This window comes from Trachurus trachurus, assembly GCF_905171665.1.
Source record: "Trachurus trachurus genome assembly, chromosome: 13".
Lineage (NCBI taxonomy): Eukaryota > Metazoa > Chordata > Actinopteri > Carangiformes > Carangidae > Trachurus > Trachurus trachurus.
Window position 1 is genome coordinate 6,454,322 of NC_139892.1, and position 12,345 is coordinate 6,466,666.

At 42.1% G+C, this 12,345-nt stretch overlaps 1 protein-coding gene across 5 annotated transcripts in view; it reads left to right on the plus strand.

Moving 5' to 3' along the window:
- The first annotated feature begins 62 nt into the window (after window positions 1-62).
- The window catches only part of LOC310995821 (alpha-2-macroglobulin-like), a 35,792-nt gene continuing 23,509 nt past the window's right edge, over window positions 63-12,345 (plus strand). For 2 of the 5 annotated variants that reach the window (XR_014595852.1, XM_083984969.1), the window contains exons 1-9: window positions 354-397; window positions 5,094-5,199; window positions 5,294-5,474; window positions 6,195-6,351; window positions 6,446-6,498; window positions 10,886-10,906; window positions 11,429-11,594; window positions 11,678-11,762; window positions 11,857-11,968. Coding sequence is in view for 4 of the 5 variants with exons in the window: in XM_083984969.1 (XP_083841095.1) it covers window positions 382-397; window positions 5,094-5,199; window positions 5,294-5,474; window positions 6,195-6,351; window positions 6,446-6,498; window positions 10,886-10,906; window positions 11,429-11,594; window positions 11,678-11,762; window positions 11,857-11,968 (897 nt within the window). In the remaining variant the exon portion in view is untranslated. Of the gene's footprint in view, window positions 198-348; window positions 398-5,093; window positions 5,200-5,293; window positions 5,475-6,194; window positions 6,352-6,445; window positions 6,499-10,885; window positions 10,907-11,428; window positions 11,595-11,677; window positions 11,763-11,856; window positions 11,969-12,345 lie in introns of those variants that run through there. The other 3 variants (XM_083984968.1, XM_083984967.1, XM_083984970.1) reach the window with 3 other exon arrangements.

Genomic DNA, 12,345 nt, shown 5'->3' on the forward strand with positions numbered 1-12,345 from the left:
AAATCCTGTAGCTTTTGGCTAACAGATGATTGGCTGACTGAGTGGATGATTATAGTTCTGTCATTGGTCAGCCAAACACCATGCAACTGACTTTGAGTTTGCGCTTTCAAAACCAGCTGCCGCATATTTGTAACTTTGAAGACCGTCGTCTGGAGCCGAACAGTGGAGCAGCATCTTATTTACCTCCACTTCTGAGGGTAACAATCTTTATCTCTAATTCTCTGTATTTGATATGTGTTGTTGGTCAACGTGTTATATCTTTAGAAAGTAGTTGATCTACTCCTGTTGAAGTTATTATATCATGCCACTTAGGTAATCTCTAGGCAATTGAGTCAAGTCAACTGGATTTCATCAGTTCGTGTAGACTGGCTGGTCTGAAAAATGGTGGATGACTCAGGTATTTAAGCTCTGGGGTTTGTTGTTATTAGCCCATGAGACTCATGCTGTGTTTCACCAACAAAAGTCATTGAGACTTGTGTCACATGGGGTTGGTTGTGTCTGATGTTGACACTGAAGTGTAGTGATTTTTTTGGTAAACAGGAAAGGACAGTGTTGTAGATAGGGGAGAGATTGTGGCGTAAACCCCGTCCTCTGTTAATAAGGGAGAGATTTTTCCACTTACACATACTGTAGATGGCTTCTTTCCCCCTCTCTCAAACCATCTTCCCTGTCCAGAATGTGAACATCTCTGTAACTACACTTGTTCGACAAAAAAAGGCCACGATCCAAACTGATGTCAAGATTAATGTTTTATTTCTTCTCCTTCTCCACCGACGATTCGATAAAATCTTTAGACACCGTGAAAACTACAAAATCAAAGCACAAGAGTCCATATGAGCACAGGAAGACAAGACATCCATCCATCTTCTTGCGCTTATCCAGGGCTGGGTTACTGTATGTGTTCAGGTTGGAGGAAAGGATGTTGTCTTTGCCCAAGTGTTGCCTTACATCATCGACTGCCGCCTTGGTTGTGAATGTGATGCAAGTGAACAGGGAGGTCACATCGAAGGATGCCATGGTCTCATCAGTCTCCATCATTAAACCTCTGACCTTATTCACAAAATCCAGAGAGTTATGAATCAATCAATCAATCAGGCTTTATTTGTATAGCACTTTTCATGCCCATGGCAGCTCAAAGTGCTTCACATGTTAAAAACAAGGAACATAGGGAACACATGTTAGGGAGACATACATACATTCGCAAACACATACACATTCACACAATAATTTTAGAACATTGGATTTTATCGGGGAAACGCTATCTAATACTCACTCATTTGCAGTGGGGAAAACACTAGATAAAATGAAGTAAAATAAATAAAATTGAGAAGAGGAGAAAGACACTAGATAAAATGAAGTAAAATAGATAGAATGAGAAGATAAGAGAGATACTAGATAAAATGAGGTAAAATAGATAAAAAGAGAAGATGAGAAAGACACTAGGTAAAATGAAGTAAAATAGATAGAATGAGAAGATAAGAGAGATACTAGATAAAATTAGGTAAAATAGATAAAAAGAGAAGACGAGAAAGACACTAGGTAAAATGAAGTAAAATAGATAGAATGAGAAGATAAGAGAGATACTAGATAAAATGAGGTAAAATAGATAAAAAAAAGAGAAGACGAGAAGGACACTAGGTAAAATGAAGTAAAATAGACAGGTGTAGTGGGATAAAGTAGAAAAAAGAATGGATGAATTAAAAAAGATAATAATAGTAAACAAATATAATATAAGATAAATTAAATTAAATGCATGTTTCAGAATAATAGAAATAGTACGAATCAGTTAAAAGCAAGGCTAAAAAGGTAGGTCTTCAGTTTGCTTTTAAAAATGTCCAGATTCTCTGCTCTCCTCAAGTCCTCAGGCAGTCGGTTCCATAGGCGTGGGCCGTAATGATAAAATGAGGCCTCACCATATGTTTTGTTCGCAACTTTTGGAATAATTAAAAGGCCGCTGCCTGAAGACCTGGGAGTTCTAGAGGGTTCATATGTTAAAAGCAAATCAGATAGGTAACTGGGACCGAGACCATTAAGAGCTTTAAAAACCATTAAAAGGATCTTAAAATCAATCCTGAAGCAGACAGGTAGCCAGTGCAGAGACCTTAAAATCGGTGTAATGTGTGCTCTCTGTCTGGTCCTAGCTGGAGTGGAGCGATGGTTTTCTTAGAGAGACCAGGCAGAGAGAGAAGAGCGGGGTTATGAGTGTGATGGGGGGTTTTCCCACCAATGGAGAGAAGATGTTGGCAACGTGCTCTGCAATGTTGTAAGTGTATTGCAACATTCCTCCTTGCGTTATTTTGGGTAAACCACAGTGTGACAGCCAGCCTGTCCACGCCCTCGTAGCCGCCCCTCGCTGCGCGCTGTCCGGCGTTGATTAGCCGCTGCGCCTCGGTGTCATGGCGCCCGATACAAATGTATCCGCTTCACCTGGCATCATAGATATATATTGACCTGGCATTCGGGTCCCCCGGTGTGTCGCAGCAGCGTCGGAGCTCTCATACCCTCTCGCTCCTCTGTGAACCGGACCCTGGACGCACTCCTCTCCTCTCGTCTCCTCTCCTCTCCTCTCCTCTCCTTCCGTGTCCATTCCGTGCCTCGGGGAGACAGACGACTGACTGACAGACTGACTGTCTGTCGCTCCCAGGTACCGAGTTGTGTTTTTTTTTTCTCCCTCCTCCGTAACAGGTTTTTTTTCGTTCCTTCTCGGCCTGGTGTTTTTTTTTTTCTCTCTCTCTCACGAAGAGTTAAAAAATAAACTGCAGAGTTGAACTGCGCAAATGAACTGAACTGAACTGAACTTTTGATTATTGATGTCTGTTGGACTGTTGCTTATGTTGTGAATAGGTTTTGGTTACATTTTGTGTTGCGTGATTGCTTGGTTATTACTGGTTTTTCTGGGTTTAGGGATATATATTTATATACATTTATATATTTATAGTTGTGTTCAAAATAATAGCAGTCCGACATCACTTGCAAGATAAATCACTGATTTTGTTAGAATTTCAACTTTTTTTTTTTCAACTTTTTCTAGAAGGTTTAGTAAAGGTATGGAAAACCAACAGACCCAACAGGCATGACGTGCATGCTGCTGATTCTGTGAAACTGAATCATTTACTGAAAGGGGCGTGTTAAAAAAAATAGCAGTGCCAGGTTCAATTATTGAGGTCATTGATTATGTGAAAAAAAATAGGTGTTAAACAGGTGGCCCTTATTCAAGGATCAAGGCAACTGATGCTGCATATGCTGGCTGTGCATTTGTCCTTGAAAAACAGAGTACAATGGGTTGTTCAAGACACTGTTAAGAAGAAGAGCATTCTTTGATTAAGAAATTAATAAAAGAGGGGAAAACCTATAAAGAAGTGCAGAAAATGATAGGCTGTTCAGCTAAAATGATATCAAACGTTCTAAAATGGCAACCAAAGCCAGAAAGGCGAGGAAGAAAAAGAAAAACGACTGTTCGAATGGATCGGAGAATAACCAAAATGGCAAAGGCTCAGCCAATGATCAGCTCCAGGAGGATCAAAGAAGATCTAAGATTGCCTGTGAGTACTGTAACAATCAGACAACGTCTATGTGAAGCCAAGCTACCAGCAAGAAGCCCCCGCAAAGTCCCATTGTTAAAAAAAAGACATGTAATGAAGCGGTTACAATTTGCCAAATAACACATTGACTGGCCTAAAAAGAAATGGCGTAATATTTTGTGGACTGATGAGAGTAAGATTGTTCAGACAGTTTGTCAGACGTCCTGCAAACACTGAATTCAAGCCACAGTACACAGTGAAGACCCCCACCCCCCCACAAGCATGGTGGTGCAAGCATCATGATATGGGGATGTTTCTCGTACTATGGTGTTGGTCCTATTTATCGCATACCAGGGATCATGGATCAGTTTGAGTACATCAGAATACTGGAAGAGGAAATGCCCTTGAAATGGGTGTTTCAACAAGACAGTGACCCCAAACACACCAGCAAGCGAGCAAAATCATGGTTCCAGACCAACAGAATTCCTGTAATGGAGTGGCCAGCACAATCCCCGGACCTTAATCCTATTGAAAACTTGTGGGCTGACATAAAAAATGCTGTTCATGAGGCAAAACCATAGACTGTAAAAAGAATGGACGTAGCGTCCGTGACGTCACCCATTGGTTTGGAGGAGTCTGTTTTGTGCCGCTACTACGGGGGTTTGAGCCGCGCCATGTTGGATTCTATTTGCCATATTTGGAGCGGTGCGGCCGTTGGCCGGCCGAGAGCCCGCCCACTGGCCTCGTAGCAGCAGTCGCCGGACCTGTCACTCAACGGTTCTGCGCCCTAATTGGCCAGAACTTTAAACCTAATAACAGTAAAACGGTAGAGTTAAAAAAAAATTCACCCCCCTCAGAGTGTGTGCGGGGGTAGAAACTATCGGTTGAGACCAAAAAAATAAAATGTACCAGGCTGTAAATATGTTTTTTTAAGCTGTAAAATCGGCTATTTTAACATGGGGCTCGATTGGAGTTGTTCCCTTCTGGAGCCAGCCCCCAGCGACAGCCGAGGGGATTGCAGCTTTTTGAACGTGGAAGTGAGCTTCACTTCTCAGACCGACAACTGCCCCCTTGGGCAAAACCAAGAAATGCAGAGGAATTTTGGAACGTAGTACAATTGTTCTGGGCTGCAATACCTGTTGACCGGTGCCAGAAGTTGGTTGACTCCATGCCCCACAGATGTGAAGCAGTTCTCAAAAACCGCGGTTATGCAACTAAATATTAGTTTATGATTCTCAAGCATTTCTTAGTTTTTACAGTAAATTTTTGAGTTTGTAAAGACAGATGTCAACACTGCTATTTTTTTGAACATCATATTTCTTGACTTTCTGTAAAATATGATCAAATTCAATTACTTTTTCCAATTTTCATGCTTTGAAATAGAATGTGCAGTGTCCCCAATGCATTTGTGTTCATTAAAATGCAATTTATTTGAAGAATTTCGAGGTTTACTCACCTTTTTAAACACACTGCTATTATTATGAACATAACTGTATATATCCTTTGTGTGTGAAATTAAAAGTGGGTAAAAAGACAAAAAAAGACTTACTAAAAACACCTCTTACGTACCAGGAGAGAGACCTCAGTCAGTCATGGATCTCTCTGGGACACAGATGAAGACATGGAGACTGTTTGTCTGCCTGAGTTGGATGTATGTGGGTTGGACGACGGCAAAGCTGTAAGTTTACCTGTGCTGCTCACAGAAGAGATGCCACATTTCAGTAAGTAGCCTACAAGATCATCCTGTTTGCTGAATGTCTCTGTGTCTACAGGCACTACATGGTGGCTGTTCCTGCAGTTATTAAAGCTGGAGCTGAAACTCAATTCTGTGCGAGTCTACTGCAGCCCAACGAGACTGTGGTCATGACCGTCACACTCCTCTCCAAAGACAAGAACATAACCCTTCTCTCACAAACATCCAGTGAAGAGTTTCATGCCTGCACTCAGTTTACGGTCCGTTCTTGACAAAGGCTTTGATTATCACTTTAATGGTTTTTCTGGAGTTAAAGGGATAGTAGCATTTTTTTTAAAGTGGGGTTGTATGATCTACAAATAGCCCCTAAGTACTTTAATTGCAGTAGAAGACTCTCTGCACTCCTCCCGTTAGCAACGCCAGACCATAGCCCTGCCCAGAGATTTACCACATACATTGTTGTGAATGGACCCAAAGAAACGGCCTATTTTCACGGCCTAAAAGAGGTTTTACCTGGAAAAAAAAATACACAGTTCCATTGTTCGCTATAATATAATTTTTTCCAGCTCCTCAAAGTGCAGGGAAAATGCAGTTTTTATTTGGACCTAACCAACTGCTGATCATAGGGCGCTAACCCTGGGCGGAGGGATACGTGAGTTGGTTAGGTCCAAATAAAAATTGTGTTTTTCCTGCACTTTGAGGGGCTGGAAAAAATTATATTATAGCGAACCATGGAACTGTGTATTTTTTTTTTTCAGGTAAAACCTCTTTTAGGCCCTGAAAATAGGCCGTTTCTTTGGGTCCATTCACAACACTGTATGTTGTAAATCTCTGGGCAGGGCTATGGGCTGGCGTTGCTAACGGGAGGAGTGCAGAGAGTCTTCTACTGCAATTAAAGTACTTAGGGGCTATTTGTAGATCATACAACCCCACTTTAAAAAAATGCTACTATCCCTTTAATGCTTAACTTTCTCTCACAGGCTCCTGTAGTGCAGAATCACAACATACAGAAGTTCGAGGTGGAGGTACGAGGCGACACATTTTACTCTAAAGAAGTCAGGAAAGTCCAGATCGAAGTCAATAAACCAATTATATTTGTTCAAACAGATAAGCCAATCTACCTCCCTGGACAAACAGGTAACCTCAATGTAATGTGATCTGTGTTTCTAATGTAAAAAAGATAGAGGAGAAGTTGTAAAAACCCAATTTAATCTCCCTGGATTTTTCTCAGTACATTTCAGAGTCATTGCACTGGACAGCAGGTTTAGAGCTGTGAGTCAACAGGTGAGTGTTGGAACAGTCTCTCCTTTCTTTTATAGATAGATATCAGTAGGTGACGTCACGGTGCGTTCCACCTGGCCGCCGCCATGCTGGGTACCGAACACCCAATTCGGTAATTGGGCCGTGATATCCCAAACACGGCTCAGGTTGTCCTAGATACAACGGAGAAACTCTGTGATCCAGGAACAGTTGTTTCTCATATCTTTCATTTCTGTCCCTTTGCCGTTCCTGGCAGAACTCCCAGTGCGTCTCTGGACCCAACTCTGTGACTTCTGCACTTACACTTAATATTTTGAGTGCATAAGTGCGTTCACACTGAGCAGTGTGCGAAAATGTAGTGCGCTATGCGCACTCAATTGATAGCTTTCACTGACGTCACGTCCCAGGGCCCTGGCGGTCAAAAAGCAACATTCCAAAGTGGCCCCGCAATGGACTTTCTATGGACAAACAACCGAGTAATGACTTAAATCATCTGTCAGCGGCCGAGAAAGAAAGATATAAAAACAACTTTGAAGTTTTGGGCACTTGTGACCCATATTCAACACCAGCTGCTGTATAAGAGCTGTTTAAAATGACCAGTTCCCTGCCGAAGCTCCAGTTGGGCGATGTTTATTACCTGGTGGAGAATCCATCATCCTCCACCGCTTGCAACCAATACCTCCGGTGTTATGGTTCAACTGGTTTCTGATTAAAAGCCCCATTTTGTAGTTTTTTTTTATCTTAAAATAATGTTTCTGAACTCATTGAAGTGGTAGAAATGTACCTGTAACTTTCCTGTACGGGAACACCGTCCTGGTACCGCAGCTCCGCTGAGCTCCACAGCTGAGCTCCAGCCCACTGAGCCCAGGCTCCCTGCTCCTCTCACCCACAAACCAGAGCCCTTAGCTGGGCTGCACGGTGACCAGCTGCCCCCCCTTTACCCCCCGGAGCTTTGCTACGCACCGCTACCGACGGCAACGATGACGGCGGTCCGATAGCAGCAGGACCGGCGGCGGCGATGGTAACCCGGCGGGACCGCCGCCACCGGACACGGCAACAGCACCGCCCGCGGCGGCAGCGACACGGTAACGGGGGTCGGGACCGACCGCGGCGCGGCGAGGACGATGACCGGTGTTGTTTAGCGTATGTGCGTACGTTCAGAGTGTTTTCCATTAGTTCGTAACTTTAACATGACAGGCTTTGTCATAGTGTGCAGTGTTGTGCAGAGTGAGAGAAGTGTGGCGCTGACTGTCTGTAGATTGGCGGAACAGGTTCACTCACAGACGCATATTGGCTGCAGTAACATGTGAACTGCGGCTTTATTTGTGAATTTGTGACAAATCTGCGGACGGAAGTGCAGCACAGCTGTTGTTCGGTTCGGTAACCAGTTAAATCAGACACCAGTTGGGCCATAACACCGGTATTTTTGAAGCAGCAGGGAGCAGTGTGTGTTTTTCTGCCTTGTCCTAATCCGCGGACAGCGGGGAAGTGGATTGTTTTGACCGCCAGGGGGGCGTTCCATACGGGCCGTGACGTCACATGAAAGCTATCAATTGGCGCACTCAAACGGCCAGAAAATTGAGTGTGGATCGATGCATACTTTCCACACTTAACGGCCGCCATCTTGGTGACGTAGCGGAAACACGTCACTACTTTTCAAAAGGCAGCGGTTGCTTTGAGCAGCGACGGAGCTGACACCGGCGTAAATGTCTTTAAAAAACACTCATAACAGCACAACAACAACACTAACACAATAAAACACAACTTAATAGCTCGTTTTGATCGGCAAAAAGCGCTGTCAAGTGCCGGCGATAGGGTTACAACGGCCGGTTGCTATGGTTGCAATCAGAATTTAAAAAATAGAAGAAGCAGCTGTCGAGTCATTTCCGGTAAGTGCGCAGCAGCAGTGTTTGATTTGAGACGGTACTAACCTGTCGAAATTTGAGTGCAGTGCACTGCTTTACAGTGTACTGTAAAGCAGTGCACTAAGAGAAGTGTGCGATTTGAGACACAGCATGATTCACCTCTATTCAGCTCAGTGCAGCCACATCCTCTCTGACCAGAAATGACTGCTGCCTGATGTAGTTTGGATATGGATATTTCTCATTTTGATGGCCTTGCCTTGAAAGCACACACCTCCAGCACCTTTCTGCTGAGACGAGCTTTGACAGCCGGTGCGCCGCTCTCTCTCCCGTTAAAAGCTCACCCAGTGGACCTCTCTCTCTCTCTCTCTCTCTCTCTCTCTCTCTGGTCTCCCGTCAGGTAAAAGCTGCCGTTTATTCCTCAGATGAAGCTTGTGTTGAGCCTCTCCGGTACAGTTATCCATCACTGCTGTTGAATTAGCCGCTAATCAAAAGCTGTCGCCACTCTGTTTTATCTATCGCTCTGATTTCTCTTTTCTGTGCTGCGCTGATCAGAGCGGCGTCCCTAGCAACGGTGTATTTTACTTAGCAACGATCTGTTAAACAGGAATAACAGACTGTTAAATGCAAAATCAAGATGTAAATAAATATCAGAAATATCAATACATTATTGGAATACGATATTCAATAGAGCCATGTAATAAAAAAAGCTTTATCCACTATTTTTGTGAGATTTGATGTCACAGCCCATAGACTGCCTTTGGAAGTCGGTACCCAAGATGGCGCTGTGACCGGCTGCGAACGCTGTGTGACGTCACGTGATATCTATCTATACTTCACTCACAAACCACAGTGTCTGTAAGGCAGTATGCTAACAGTGCAGGTTTTAATTCATGCCTCGTTGAACGAGAGTATCAGCTGCTGATGTGTCTTTGGCTCAGTAGGCCAACCAGGACCCAGGACACTGAGATGAATTCATACTCATTCTGTAGCACAGATTCAAGTGGAAAACCCCACAATCGATCATTTTAACTTAAAGGGATAGTAGCATTTTTTAAAAGTGGGGTTGTATGATCTACAAATAGCCCCTAAGTACTTTAATTGCAGTAGAAGACTCTCTGCACTCCTCCCGTTAGCAACGGCAGCCCATAGCCCTGCCCAGAGATTTACAACATACATTGTTGTGAACAGACCCAAAGAAATGGCCTATTTTCACAGCCTAAAAGAGGTTTTACCTGAAAAAAAATACACAGTTCCATTGTTCGCTATAATATAATTTTTTCCAGCCCCTCAAAGTGCAGGAAAAACGCAACGTGAGTTGGTTAGGTCCAAATAAAAAGTGCGTTTTTCCTGCACTTTGAAGGGCTGGAAAAAATTATATTATAGCGAACAATGGAACTGTGTTTTTTTTTCAGGTAAAACCTCTTTTAGGCCGTGAAAATAGGCCGTTTCTTTGGGTCTGTTCACAACAATGTATGTTGTAAATCTCTGGGCAGGGCTATGGGCTGGCGTTGCTAATGGGAGGAGTGCAGAGAGTCTTCTACTGCAATTAAAGTACTTAGGGGCTATTTGTAGATCATACAACCCCACTTTTAAAAAAAAATGCTACTATCCCTTTAAGAGAACCTTTGACTTGACCGCTGGGAAAAAGGTTTTAAGCTGGTCTATATTAACATGTTTGAAGGATGAATATGTATAAATATAATAAGGATTATGAACTTCAGTCTGTGTCATCATATTCCACAGTGTATTTGGAAGGTGGTGTGTATGTGTAGAGACAACAACCTGAGTAGTGTCTGAAAGTCACTTTTTATTCTCTGAAAGGAAACCATTTAGTCTACTTGCCAGCCCATAGGGCCCCATTGTGAACCCGGAAATGTTGAGTACCCCAAAGTTTTATGTTAGAAATATATAGTATGGGTCCCCAGTATTCAGAAACTGCCGGATGCTAACTTATATATATATTGGGCAATTAGCATAATTGACATAATTAGCAAAAATTAGCATAATTGCCTATATGGGCAATATTTCAACAAAATTGACTTGGCTGATCTGGGCAATATTAGAGTGGTTTTAGGGGTTATTGATGATGCTGAATCCATTTCTGACATTTTCAAAATTCAAAATGGCTGTCTAAACCGGAAGTGACCAGATTTTAACCGCCAGTGGGCCGATTTTGATGGATTTCAAAATCTGGTCATCGGTTTAGACAGCCATTTTGAGTTTTGAAAATGTCTGAAATGGATTCAGCATCATCAATAACCCCTAAAACCACTCCAATATTGCCCAGATCAGCCAAGTCAATTTTGTTGAAATATTGCCCATATAGACAATTATGCTAATGTATGCTAATTATGTCAATTATGCTAATTGCCCAATATATATAAGTTAGCATCCGGCAGTTTCTGAATACTGGGGACCCATACTATATATTTCTAACATAAAACTTTGGGGTACTCAAAATTTCCGGGTACTCATTGTTGGCAAGTAGACTAATTAGTTGGATGATGGCTAATGCATGTTAATGACTTTTCTCTCCCTTTTTACAGTACAATGTCATTGAACTCAAGGTAAGACTTAAAAAAAAAAAAACACTTGATGGAGATTACATTTAGGTATACCTTTCATGTTATGGATTAGCATTAAAAATGCAACATGTTTCATATAATGCAATACAATTTGCCACAAGTGTACTCCAAACAAGTTCTAGCCACATCTCAGGAAAACTGTCAGCAGGATTTTCCTGACACAACATTGGGCCAGAATAATTCAGTCTACAAATATTTCTTCACTCATTCATTGTGGAATATCTAGTGTAGATTGATGATGGAGAAAACTGTAATAATTTTACCAATGTAAAACAATAAAATCTACACAAAACAAACAAACAAGCAAACAAAAAACAGTGAAAGGGCCTGAAAACTCTGAGGCCACTGAAACTATGTGAAAATGACAACGGCCGGACATTTTACACTTGAAGAATAAACAATTTGTCAAGAAATAAAGTAAAGCAAACTGAAATAAATCATCATCAGTATCATTATATGTAGTAAATTAAAAGAGGATTATGATGCATTTCTGTTCTTTAACAGGACTCTAACAGCAACAGGATTGGACAGTGGCTCAATGAAAACTCAAATGGTAAAATATTGCAGCTTTCTTACTCCTTAAACTCTGAGGCCAGTGAAGGAGCTTATCACATTGTGGCATCAGTTGATGGACAGAAAACATCTCACAGCTTCAAGGTGGAGAAATATGGTAAGTTAGTTACTGTTCAGTTTTTACTGCTCATGATTTGGATTTAAGCAAGGATGCTGACAGTAAAACTTTTTTCCCCCCAGTTTTGCCCAAATTTGATGTGAAAATGAAAGTACCTGAAAAAATAAACATTGGACAGGAGGAATTCAAAGCTGAAGTGTGTCTAAGGTAAGTACCTGTCTGAACAGATGACAGATTACACCTAGGTTGGTGAATGCATGAATTGTTTTCAGTATAAAAATGTTTATTTGTGTCTAACCAGGTATACATATGGACAACCTGTGCCAGGCACTGTTGAAATTAAGGTCTGCCGACCTTCACAGCACCATAACAGGGGGCGAGAGCCCCACTGCTTCCCCCCTGTGACACAGCAGGTACAGTCACTATAGCAGCAGCTTTATTTCTCTTTTTCTACAATATAATAATAACTTAATTTATATAGCACTTATTGAAACTAAAATTACAAAGTGCTTCACATTTAAAACAATAATAAAGAAATAACAAATTTAAAAAGGGTACAATAAAACCAGCAGCAAATACAGTACAATCAGGTTACAGGAGGAAAAGGGAAAGGCCAATCGATAAAAGTGAGTTTTAAGAAGGGATTTAAAAGAAGATACAAAGGTTGCCTGTCTGAGATCCAAGGGGAGAGAGTTCCAAAGTTGGGGAGCACGGACTGCAAAAGCCTGGTCACCCTTTGAGATAACATGGGATTTTGGGACAACAAGTAGGCCCTTGCTGGAGGATCTCA